We start from the raw sequence: 13,389 nt of genomic DNA on the forward strand, positions 1-13,389 counted from the left end.
GATATCACTTCCTTTACACCCTTCTCAATATCTATCTATTCAATCATTCAACAAATATTTACTGAACACTTGTGTGTTAGGCATTTTTCATATTAGTAAACAAAAGAGACCATATACTTTTTCCACCATGGGGCTTATAGTATATCAGGTGAAGACAAATAAAAAATAAAAATATAATAATGAAATAATCTGCATAATATTTGAGAAAATGATGTGATAAAAAAATATAGGTGGAGAGTTGAGGGATCAGGAATGTTAGAGTTGGAGAGAGAGATGTTATGATGGTCAGAGAGGACCTATTAGAGAAGGAATTCGAACAAAGAATGGAAGGTGATGCAGGAATAGCCTTGCTGATAAGTGAAGAGAGTGTAGTATGGAATAGCCAGAGTAAATACTGTAAAGCAGAAGTATGAAGAACAAGGAGGTAAGGTAGTAGAAAATGAAGTGAGAAATGGAAGGGTAAGTGGGGTCTTATAAGCCATTTTAAGGAGTTTATTTTTGCTGTAATTGAAATGGGAAATTATTAGAGAGATTTGAGCTGAGAAATGGCATGCTCAGATTTACACTGTACTGCTGTGTTTTGCAGTTAAATAATAATTTTAATTAGCATTCTTGAATTATCTTAATGAATATTAAACTACATGTGGGCAGTGTATTACACATTATTTCATTATTTATTTCCAATAAGGTGCAACAAAATGTGTTGCTCTTTTTATGCCTACAATGACTATTTGCTGGAAAACTGAAAAACAAAAAAAACAAAAAAAACAGTGACTATGTTTCTCCAAGGGACATTAAAACTTTGTATAATTATGGACCATGCCTTGGCTACTGTCATCCAGTACCCAAATATCTAGCTGCCAAGAAGCTAGTTGTACCAAATGTGCCAGTCTCTAATAGGTTGTTTTGTTAATTACTTATTAAAAAAGGAAGACTAGATTTAGAAAATTACATTTTTTTTAGAAAAAGAAAAAATATTTTCTTTGTTTTTGTAAAACGTTGTTTTCTTTTTTTCAGGCATTTGATTACATAAATCTAAAAGTTTATATTTTTAAAGACAGTTTTCTATGTAGCTGGGCCAAATGCTTTCATACACTTTTTCTTTTAAAATAATTAAAGCAAGAAAAACTATTTAATAATTTGATAAGTACTAATATTTGGGAATTACATTGGTTTTCCATGACAGCTTTCAAGGTGTGGTACAACCACATTGCAAACTGCCATTTCTACCTGAGCATCATAAACTGTAAACATTTGAGTGATTGCTTAGGTTCTTAAATCCTGGCTAAAAATACCTCCATCATCATTATAATCATCATAATGAAGATTATATCATCATCAATTTATCATCGAAAATCAAACATTTTTAAGTGTTCAATATATGCCAATACCAGTGCCAAATATTTTATATATTTTTTTAATTTAATTTTCCCAGCAATCATAAGGCAGATATTATTTTTAACCCTATTTCACAGATGGAAAAACTGAAGTTTAGAGAGTAATCTCAGAACTTGTGAGTTTTACAGTCCGTGAATAGTAGAGTACACGTCAGATAATTTTATTCCAAAGCAAGCAGTCCTCACCACTATTTTATAGCCTCTTCCCATAATTTTCCATCTCCACGTTGCCTACCAATAAACATGGAACCCATTCATTTATTCATGAAATGTTTGTTAATAAGTATTTGTAGAGCATCTACTAAATGCTAGGTATTTTCTCGGTGTGGGTGTTGCAAGTTTGTACAAGGTCCAGCCCTAAAATATTACTAAACTAATTGGTAGCAAAGACATGCAAATAAGTACAGATAATTATAAAATGGTGTAAGCACTATTAATATGTTTATGTAAGGCAGTACTTATCAGATAATTGTGCATTATAATCATCTTGTAGGAATTACAGATAGCAAGACCCCACCCCAGAAAATCAAGTCAGTTTATATGGGATTTGGTTAAGCATTTGTATTTTCACCAAACTCCCAAGGTTACTCTCACAATGACCCAAATATGGGGATAGCTTGTGTAATTTAGGTGATGAATAAAGAAAGTGTTCATCATTATATCATCAAATAGGTTGCTGGTGGTAGAGTCAGGGAAGACTTCACCAAAAGACAAAAAACATTCTTCTGGTAGATAAGAATTAAAGGATAGATATCGAAATCGTTTGGTATTTTCATCAACCTTCTGGAATGTTCATGGATATAACAGCATTTACTCTGTAGTCAGACTCCGGTTTCTGTCCTGGCACAGTCGTTTGATAGTCATGTGACATAGAAAAATTCCTGAGGTTCCAGAAAAACTCAGTTTCCTCACCCATAATATGAATTCTAACTTGAAAGACTATTTTAAAATTAAATGAGATTATTTATGTAAAGTGCTTATTGCAGTGCCAGGTACAAAGTAAACCCTTAAGAAATGCCATCCTTTATTGCTGACAAGATAAATCCACATAGCTGGAGTAATCAGTCAAATGATATTTTGTGCTAGAAGATTAGATTAAGGATGTAGCATGTACTTTTGGAATAACATAGGTTTTGAATTTTGAAAGACGCTTTTATTTTGGAAAGTGTAGAATGCATTGCATGATAAGGTTAGGCCAAAGGAAAGGAGACCAAGAAGAAGCTATTGCATTGGTTCACAAGAGAAACTCTGGAGGTTGCGCAAATGAAATGGCAACAGTTTCAGGAGATATTAACAGGGTAAAATTGAAAAGATTTATGGTCAGTGTGGGTTGGGGAAGAGAGAGAAGGAGTAGAGGATGACTCTCAGGATTCTGGTCTTCTATTTTGGCTTTTAATTTAGGTAATATCACTTCTTATGTGGTCATAGTTTTTACTTCATTCCATTAGAGAGCTGGTCTTGGTTCTCTTTGATTTTTAGCACTTAGGTATTAATTTCAATACATCAAGCTCAACACAAGCACTTTTATTTAACTATAATAATTGGGCCTCACTTCTTGCACTGGGATCTAGGAACCAAGAGTATTTTCTAATGTAACTAATGATAATGACACTGTAGATACAGTCTTCAGAGTGAAGCCTGTATGGAAGGTGAATATGAGGCTACTTGCAAAGTAAGAAAAAATGACAAATGGATATCACATTTATTATGTACATGTATATTTTTAATATTTTGTCATGCTCCTCAAACTATACTCTTATGTTGGTAAAAGCTGTTCCACCAATAAATTGAATTAGGGCAGTTCTTCTAAGTTACAGGCATACAAATTGTGGTAATAAATATAAATTTCTCAATTTATAACTTCACTCCAATTACTTTTTTCTGAAACTTTGATGTCTTCTACTGATTTTATGTTAAAAATTTCTAAAAATTCACCTCACATGTAAACAGGCAGATAATATTAATGAAAAGATTGAGAAAAATAGTCAATTTTGCTTTTTGTTACTAATGAAGAGGAAGAAGGCAGGCATAATACTTGCCTAGTAACCTTGGGAAATATAAGGAAAACAGACGGAAATATACCAGAGTTTTGTGGAAATACTTCTCTTTGGTCAATAGAGAGAAGCTGAAACACTAGTTACGGGAGCCTGATTAGTATTTTAGTAGTGCCTGATATAGGTTATCATGAGTTGACATAAAGCTATATCATTCTTTGTATCGCGAATGTGTGCTGGTTACCAGTCATGTGAATAGATATAGCTGCACCAAGTTCATAAAATATCTAAAATTTTTTCATAAGTGTAATATCAAAGTTTTCTTTTTCTTTATCCACAATAGCACTGGGAGGTGGGAAACAATTTTTAATTGATAATTTGTGATTTGTGTTGATTTGTTATTTTTTTAACATGTGTTCTCCTTGTTGTCATTGTATATCTTGCATAATCATTTTTGTTGTTAGGGAAAATGATCCTAGTGCATATAATGTCATTAAATATATTGATTCATAGTAGGCTTCCATAAAGAGAATTTGTAATTTCCAGTTGCTCTGCCACTTGAATGCTAGTAGAACCTCAGCATTAGGTCTTGAATTAGACTATTTGCCTGATTGTAATATGAATGTGTCATTTCCATCTCATTTCTTTAAATTTGTTGAGGCACATATTTAAATTTGACTAATGGAAAATCCTAGAGGGACGTTGCAGCATCTATAAATCAATGAGCAGAGTTTGATTTTGAACTTATAAATATACATATTTTGAAAGGAGAAACTATATGTATCAATAGTGTTTGCTAGGTCTTCTGAGAATCTTTAGATGTCCTCAAAAATCTCAGGACATAGTCTCTTAGGGAGACAAAGGTATATATTACTCTAATGAATAGATTTTTTTTTTCTCCCCCTGCACCTAAGAGCACTCATGATTATAATTTTGCAGTAAATCTGGAAAACAAGGAAGGTCTGAAAGCATCTTTCCATTTCATGTAATAGTTGTAGGGCTGGTCTGAATACCTAAAAGTATAAAAATAGTCACAAAATAATAAGTGCCCAGAAATTTATCCATGTGACTCTATCTTATAAGAAACAAAAGATTCAATTTAGCACAACTGTTATTTTACTGCTTTCTATCCTCCAGCAATATGCTTAAGAGATAATGCATTATGTCTTAATGAGTTTACTTTTATAATCACTAAAAATGGTCTTCTCCCTTGGGCTAATTATATAATTGATTGTTTGAGAAAAACAGGGATTTTAAGATTAATTATATTTTTACTTACACTAATTTTCTTGTTTTAACAGTTTATGCACATCAACATCTCATAAATTATTAATTGTAGAAACACCTCCTGCCCAAATTAAATTATTAGTATTTGTCATTTCTAATTTCAGTTCCCATTAACTCAAAACATATTGCATGCAAATAAGTGTAATTGATCTTTGTAAACACATTTCACTCTTTAACTCTATAAGGCCCTTACAGATTTATCATAGTTTCCTCTTTTCTTTTGATTATATTTTATTTCCTGATCATCTCATTGACTTTTCACGCCTTTGTGGTAATAACGTAGAGATAGTTTTAGCTTGCCTAGGTTTCTGAATTTTGTAAACATTGCATTTTTGTCTTCATAAACTTTCTCTAATTATATCTTGATCTAATGACAATGCTCCTGGTGCCCAGGGTTTTCTTGTGGTAAAGCCAATAACATTTTAGCTGCATATAGAAGAAGCTTCTCATGTTGAGTCAGTCAAAAGACTCAAGGTACTTGAATTCTTGGCACTTTATATAATTCGTCACATATTTTCCTTACATGAGTATTCCCAGATTATTTATGTGATAAATCTTGATCTTAAACAGAAATCTGAGGTCCTCTTTATGACAACAGGAAAAATATCCTTTAATAGAGTTATTTATCTAAAATACAAACTTACATTCTTACTTCCATACCTACAGCCCTTCAAAAATGTTAGCTAACATCTGTTGAATGCTTTCCCAGCACTATTCTAAGTATTATGCATATATTGTTTTAAGTATCACAATTTGTTTATAAAGTTGGTATTTTCTCATCCTATTTTATAAGTGAGGGAACTGAGGCATAGGAAACATCTCAGAATTTACAAAAAAAAAAAAAAAAAAAAAAGCAAGAGCACACAAGAGGTTGTGCTCTTACCTCTAAATTCTCCCTCCATTAACCACAGAAGGAAAGTACAACTCCCTATGTTGGGTAATATTGTAAGACTGTTCACAATCTATCTTCTGCTTCCCATTTCAGCTTCATTTCTTTCTGACTTCCCAGGAACACTAGAATGTGTTTTAGGGGAAAACACTCCCCTTCCTTTCCAAAAAGAAAGAATAATCTCTTAGAAGTCCATTCATTTAACACGTTACTTTCTCTGCCAGAACATCACATGCACCTTCTCCCTCATTGAGTAAATTTGGTAAAAACATAAAATTTTTATGTACCTATATGGGTTATTACTTATGAAACAATTATTTAAACAAAAAATGACCCTCATTTATTGTGATTGTTCCACCACATGCTAATCATCTGTTAAACCATCTCAGTTTCTTTCTCCACTAACAGTCTCTTCAGAGCATAGTTACTTATATTGCTAATTGATCTCTCCACTTCCAGAATCTAGCATGATACAGAGCACACAATGGATGCACACTTAATGCTTATTGAATGAATGAATAGTAGCTACATGTCATGATTTTATTTTACATTTTTTCATTTTACTTAGTATTATTCTATAGGCTAAAATTTGATAAGTAGTATCTATTTGTGAATATTCAATCACTTATACAGAGTGATGTTGTGTTAAACATTAATTAAGGTAAACATAGGTAAAATAAATTAATAAGACATTAATGATCAAGGTAAATGTTATCAAAGATTGCCCTACAATATATTCCCAAACCACTGCTGCCCATCAGTGACTATTAATAAAGTTAGAATTATTCCTTACAAAAAAAACTTGCCCACAAACATTCAAGTTACTTGTTACATTATAAGTATTTGACAGATACTTGGTTAGCAGATTAATTAATTGATTCTGAGGTACATTATGCCAGCAAAATGTCTTCAAACTTACCAATGCAGTTTTCTACAAGTATTCAAACTACTGGACCAACTCACATTGGATTCACCCTTCGATTATCGTGGACATCTATATTATTCTTGAACTGTTTTCTTTATAATGATAAATAGTGGAATGCCATATAGTAATTTTGGTATATTATTTTTAAATCCTCAAAGACAGCATGAAACACAGAAATAATACCTATCTTGTACCCATTATATAGAGAAAGGTTTAAAATTGAAAATATGAAATATATTTAGAATAACAAAATCTTTACTATCACTAAATAAAACCTCTTGTGCAAAGACACATTACTTAATTCCTGTTCCTTTCTCACATAAATGCATTTTTAATAAGTTGATATATAGGTTGTCAAATCAAATTTATGAATGAGTTTTTTCTTTAACAAAACAATGTTGCTGGGAGGTATAGCACAAATTAATCTTTTTCCTCCTTCCTGTCTCCCTCTCTCAATGCTCTGAAGACTCATCCAAAATAATTATGGAATACTAGAAAATGTATATATTTAGATATATAATTTATACATTTAGAAATATCATCCATATGTATAATATATATGTATGTATTCAAAATTATAAGCTATAAGTGATATGACTAACAACATTTCTGCTCCAGATTGTTTGCCTTGTGAACAGAATTTGAAAGAATAATTTGAGGTTATAAATAAATATTGGTAATGTGAAGAAATAAGGGTTTAACATTTTCAGCCAAGGTAACTGTCTACAATCATTTGACAGCAGACATAACTTTATGCAATTTTTGATATGGATTTGTCCCTGGATTCATTTCTGTTTGTTTTTGGCTACAATGGTGGATTAATTGATCCAATCCCATTAAAAAAGATTTACCCAGAGAGCATCTTTGATTGCCAAGGACATAATTTTACAAAATTTATACCCATGAAGCTTAAAATGCCTCATTATTTTGATTGCTTTCGTTAAACAAGAGATTAGCTTTGGTTAAGCAGAAGGGAAGCTTTTACAACATTTTTATAAAAGTTATATTTTTCTTGTTCATTTCTACAAATAACTTATTGGTTCTGTCACTTATAAAGAAGTGAACTGTAACTCTTAAAGAGGACGTTTTTAAGTTCCTACTTAACTACTCAGAAGTTTAGTTGTATAAATAAAAGTGGCTGAAATATTTGAATTGTAGCATTTCAGATATTTTTGTTTTACTTTCTTTAGTGCACATAAGAAAAAAAAAATGGCTGCCAAGAAAATGAGTGAGGCCATCAACATATGACTTCTCTGGTTTATCTCATTGGTTCATTACATTACTTTTTTCCCTGAAACAATCATCTTCAACAGAAATTGGCTAACCCTACTTAATATCTTCTAGAAAAACAGAAGGGAGTATGTTCTTCTACCCATAAATTATCTGCTAATACGAATTCATTTAATAGATAAGTTATTTTATTATGTGCAAAAATAATTTATGTTATTAAAGAAAATTTGGAAATGCAGGAAATTATAAGCAAGGACATACAATCACCAATAATCGTATTATCAAGAATCATAACCAACGCTATTTGACATATTTCCTTTTGCTCATTTTTCTGTGTGACTATATGCAAATAAGAACTTTTTTAACTTAAAGAATTGCTTTTACATAGCTTATAGAGTTTTGTGTCATTTTTTAAAAGTTAGAACACTTTCATAAAAATTTTACCTTGTTCATCTATATTATGTGTTAAAAGCCTCTTTAAAAATGAGGATCTCAATATTCTACCGCCTCACTATAACAGAGTTTTATTTAATTTCCTCCCAGAGAAGGAAATCACCCCTGCTGGTTATTGACAGTTTTCTGTATATGCGACCCTTAATGAAGTACTTCGTAAAAAAAAAAAAAAAAAGAAGAAGAGAAATAAATGTGTATAAAATTTGGTCTTCTCAGTAAGAATGACTGTAGGAATGACCTTAATGGTGAAGAGTAACAAATTTACTCTTCAGGATCCCAAAGAAACTCAGATTGTACAAAAGGAAGTAAAATAATGTTGACAAAACATATGTTTATACCATAACTTACTATTTTTATATTCAGTAATTCCTGAAAAGGGCTGTATAAAATCATATGAATTTAATGCGTGAGACCCATCAATGGGTTTTAAATGAGATTAAAACAAATGAAAGACAATTTCTTACTGTTTTTGGATCTCAAAATCTAGTTAGGGAAGAAAGACTTAAACTCTTAGAAATTTAAAAATAGGTCACAATTTAATGATAACCAATTTTTTGTAGATTCATAAATTCAAAATTACAAAAAACCCAAGAAATATGAAACATGATTACAAATATTGCCCCTGCTCCCCTCCCTCCCCACGATGTGCTAGAGATTCAAGTGTGTCCAATCCCCTGGTGATGCGCATATGTAACCCTAACAATATTTGTACCCGCATAATATGACGAAATAAAAGGAAGAAGAAGAAAAAAAAACTGGTAGAAAATATTCACAACATATACCATAGACAAAGGGCTAATATCTACAACATATCAAGGACTGTTAAAAATTGAGGAACAAATACAAAAAACATAAAAATTAGAAAAATATATGACCCAACAATTTCCACAAAAGGTATAACAATATCCCCGAAATATATTAAAATGTTTTAACTCACTCATAACCAGTGACATGCAAATTAAAAGACTGAGATATCGCTTCTCAGTTCTCAGACTGACAAAAATTGATGGCATCACATTCTATTCATGAGGGTGTGGAAAAAGAGGCACTCCCACGCATTACTGGTGGGAATGCAAATTTGTCCATTCCTTTAGGAGAGAAATTGGGCAACATCTAACAAAACTATATATGCACTCACCATCAATATAGCAATCCAACATCTAGGACTTTACCCCAAAGATAACTCCAACAATTAGAAAATACACAACACAAGGTTATTCTTTGCAGCATTGTTTTTAATTGAAAAATACTAGAAACAACCTCATGTTCATGTACAGAAAAGTTGTTGAATATGCAGTCCTGTGTCACTTAATGGGAAAAAAAGTTCTGAGAAACGTGTCTCTGTGTGATTTCATTGTTGTGTGAACATCAAACCTGTGTATTTACACAAACTTAGACGACGTAGCCTACTGCTCCTAGTCTGCTAAACTGTATGTCATGTTACTGTACTGAATACTGTGGGGAATTGTAACGCGATGGTGTTTGTGTATCTAAACATAGCTAAAATAGAAAAGGTACAATAAAATAGAAATATACTGGGTATTATAGACATTGGATATTCAGAATGGTGGGGAGTGGGAGGGGAGCACATGATAAGAAATTACTCAATAGGTACAATGTATATTATTTGGGTAATAAATACACTAAAAGGTCAGACTTCACCACTAAACAATATATCCATGTAACAAAATTGAACTTGTACTCCTTAAATTTATCCAAATTTTTTAAAAAATGAAAAAAAAATCATTTGGAACATGTTATTACATTTTTTTTCTGCATTGGTCCCTGTTATGACAAGGTTACATATTTAGCTTTAAAAGGTAAATGTCAACATCCTTTCTGAAAGATGGAAAAAAATATATATGACATAAAAGATTTTTTAAAAAGGTTCACCTGTGTAGGGTCGTTACCATCAGTGGAGCTTTCAGGACTGAAAGTTGCTCTGGGTGAGCCAGTGAGTGAGTGGTGAGTGAATATGAAGGCCTAAGACATTACTGCTGTATAGTATTATAGATTTTATAAACACTGTATATTTAGGTTACACTGAATTTATTTTTAAACATGTCTTTCTTCAATCATAAATTAACCTTAGCTTACTATTTTACTTCGTTACTATTTTACTTTAACATTTTTAGAACTTTAAAAAAAAAAAAACGAAATGTGGAACATGATGCATGGTTACAAAACTATCTAATTAAGGCATTGGGCGTTGGAATTTCAATCTACAGACTCCCCTTATCAAATTCAAAACAAGCTCAAATGTATTCCCAAGTGACCACTTTACTCATGCTCTTTACTGCCTGATTCCCCTAATCTAATCATAACTCTCTCAAGTGACTGCTTTCATGTCATTTCTATCCTTAAATGTCACCCAGTTTTGCGAGCTTTAAGCTACTCTAACCATTGTGTTATTAAATAAGGTATATTCCATTTGCATAATTATGCTTCTATTTATTAAGAAATAATAAACATAGGGATTCACTCTCTTTCTTTCACTATACATTCATTTACACAAGCAAATTGTTTATTAAATGCCTCCTCAAGACACTGTGCTCTAAGCTCCCTATGAAGCTTCCATTCTCAGAAGGGAAATAAATACTGAACCATTATTTGCACAATTATTTATTCATCATCAGTTTGTGTTGAGTGTCCCAAAGGAAATGTAGAGGGTGGTGCTACAACAGCATCTGTCAGAAGTAAATAACCTGGCTGAGGAGTGAAGGAAAATATAATTCATTGTAACACTTGAGGATTTCATTTTTAATGTTTTTTTTTTTTATTGAAATACATATGTAGATAGCACAATGATTTTGGAGTGGTTACTTCTAATATATTTAAATATGCATTGGATTAACTTCAAAATGTGAACTACAAAGAAGTGAATAATAAACAAGGGCTTTTATTGAAGATAAAAAGTTTTTAATAATAACAGTCACATATTTTAAAAAATGTTTTGGCAAAAAATCAATTTGTTGATTAATGTTGATTAAATTAACCATTTTAGGAAAACCACTTACATTTACTATGTTTTCATTTTATGTTCAAAAATAAATTCTTAATGTAAAATTAATGAAAATGTTTTAAATTATATTCTTATATCCTTTTCAGAAAGAAAACTGAACTCAAGTAGTACATAATACTTTTCAGGTCTCAATGAGACACGTGTTTTTCCCTTTTCTGCTTATAGCATCTTTGGAGAAAAAATCCTACTTATAATTATATTTAAAATTTTTACATATAAGAAAAAGTACATCAAAATATACTTCATGAATTAAAAAGTCCATTCTGTATAAAAGAAGAAGCAGGCAGGCAATGAAAATAAAATAGCAAATAACCTTTTAGTCATTTCGCTAAGGATGGTTTGCAAATATTATTTCATTTTATCCTCATAATAAATTATTATTTTTCTTTTTTATGTAGGGATTTTCTTTTGGGGGAATTTTTATTTTTGTTTTACAGTAGAAGACAATTAGGCTTGGAGTTAAAAGTCTATTTAAGTATAATCATGAAGTTATTTAATGGTTGCTGCTGTAAAAATAAAAAAGGTGTAGTTTTATTTTATTTTTTTTAATTTTAACATATTATGAGGGTACAAGTGTTAAAGTTACGTATATTGCCATGCCCCCACTTCCCCCTCGAGTCAGAGCCTCAAGCATGACCATCCCCCAAACATTGCACATCTCATTCATTGTGTTTGTATATACCCATCCACTCCTCCCCCCTCCCACCTGCCCGACACCCGATAAATGTTATTCCTATATGTCCACTGAGTTGTTGATCAGTTAATACCAATTTGCTGGTGAGTACATGTGGTGCTTGTTTTTCCATTCTTGAGATACTTCACTTAGTAGAATGGGTTCCAGCTCTATCCAGGAAAATACAAGAGGTGCTATATCACTATTGTTTCTTAAAGCTGAATAGTACTTCATGGTATACATATACCACATTTTATTAATCCACTCATGAATTGATGGGCACCTGGGTTGTTTCCACAACTTTGCAATTTTGAATTGTGCTGCTATAAACATTCAAGTGCAGGTGTCTTTTTCATAAAGTGTCTTTTGATCTTTTGGGTAGATGCCCAGTAGTGGAATGGCTGGGTCAAATGGTAGATCTACTTGTATTGCTTGAAGATACCTCCATATTGCTTTCCACAGAGGTTGAACTGGTTTGCAGTCCCACCAGCAGTGTAGGAGTGTTCCTATCTCTCCGCATCCATGCCAACATTTATTGTTTGGGGCCTTTTTGATAAAGGCCATTTTCACTGGAGTTAAGTGATATCTCATTATGGTTTCGATTTGCATTTCCCTGACGATTAGAGATGTTGAGCATTTTTTCATATGTTTGTTGGCCATTATTCTGTCTTCTTTTGAAAAATTTCTGTTCATGTCCTTTGCCCACTTTTTGATAAGGTTGTTTGATTTTTCCTTGCTGATTTTCCTGAGTTCTAAATAAATTCTAGTTATCAGCCCTTTATCGGATCTATAGCTTGTGAAAATTTTCTTCTATTCTGTGTGTTGGTGTAGTTTTATAATGGAGTTCAAATGTGCATTTCTCTTAACATCGAAAGGTAAATCTATTTCACAGAAAATTCTTTATGTCGGTGTAAAATACAGTTTGATAGAATATCAATAACCAATTTTGGCAACTTAATATGAATAATTTAAGCATTTATCATTTGAAAGTTATATAGATTATTCTCATTAAATATTCTTAGCAATTGGTTTGGATTCCTGTCCTGAACCACAAACTCCTAGCAGTGGAATTAAAATTGGAGACAGATATATGGTTGGTGATGTGGTATCCTTTCAATGTGATCAAGGCTATTCTCTTCAGGTAAGCATATTTTTAAATTATGAGTTTTAATTTACATTGCCCTTTGTAGTATATTTTAACAGACCAATGATTGATAAGCCACAAGTTTTACATTTAATCTGGGCTGCATAGCATAGCCTTAAGTTAAAAGGGTGTTCAATTTTTTAATAATTGCATGTGAGAAATTGCTGGAATTGACTAAATTTGTTTTGTTTGGAAGTAACAAAAATTGATTTTAAATCAAAATTAATTTTTACTTCACTTTTGTCTCTATTCACAAATGATTGTGAAAATTGAACTTCGGAATCTTTAGAATTTTAAAATAAAATGAAATGCTACTTAAAGTATTAAATGAAACTTCCACAATAATGAATTCCTCAAATTAGTGAAAATTCACTA

The 13,389-nt window shown here is 31.5% G+C and overlaps 1 protein-coding gene across 5 annotated transcripts in view; it reads left to right on the forward strand.

Annotated features, from left to right (window-relative positions):
• The window catches only part of CSMD3 (CUB and Sushi multiple domains 3), a 1,101,621-nt gene that overhangs the window by 973,925 nt on the left and 114,307 nt on the right, over positions 1–13,389 (forward strand). For all 5 annotated transcript variants that reach the window (XM_076005068.1, XM_012781857.3, XM_076005066.1 and 2 more), the window contains one exon: positions 12,893–13,011. In XM_076005068.1, the coding sequence (XP_075861183.1) occupies positions 12,893–13,011 (119 nt within the window). The remainder of the gene's footprint in view (positions 1–12,892; positions 13,012–13,389) is intronic.

This window comes from Microcebus murinus, chromosome 7 (genome assembly GCF_040939455.1).
Source record: "Microcebus murinus isolate Inina chromosome 7, M.murinus_Inina_mat1.0, whole genome shotgun sequence".
Lineage (NCBI taxonomy): Eukaryota > Metazoa > Chordata > Mammalia > Primates > Cheirogaleidae > Microcebus > Microcebus murinus.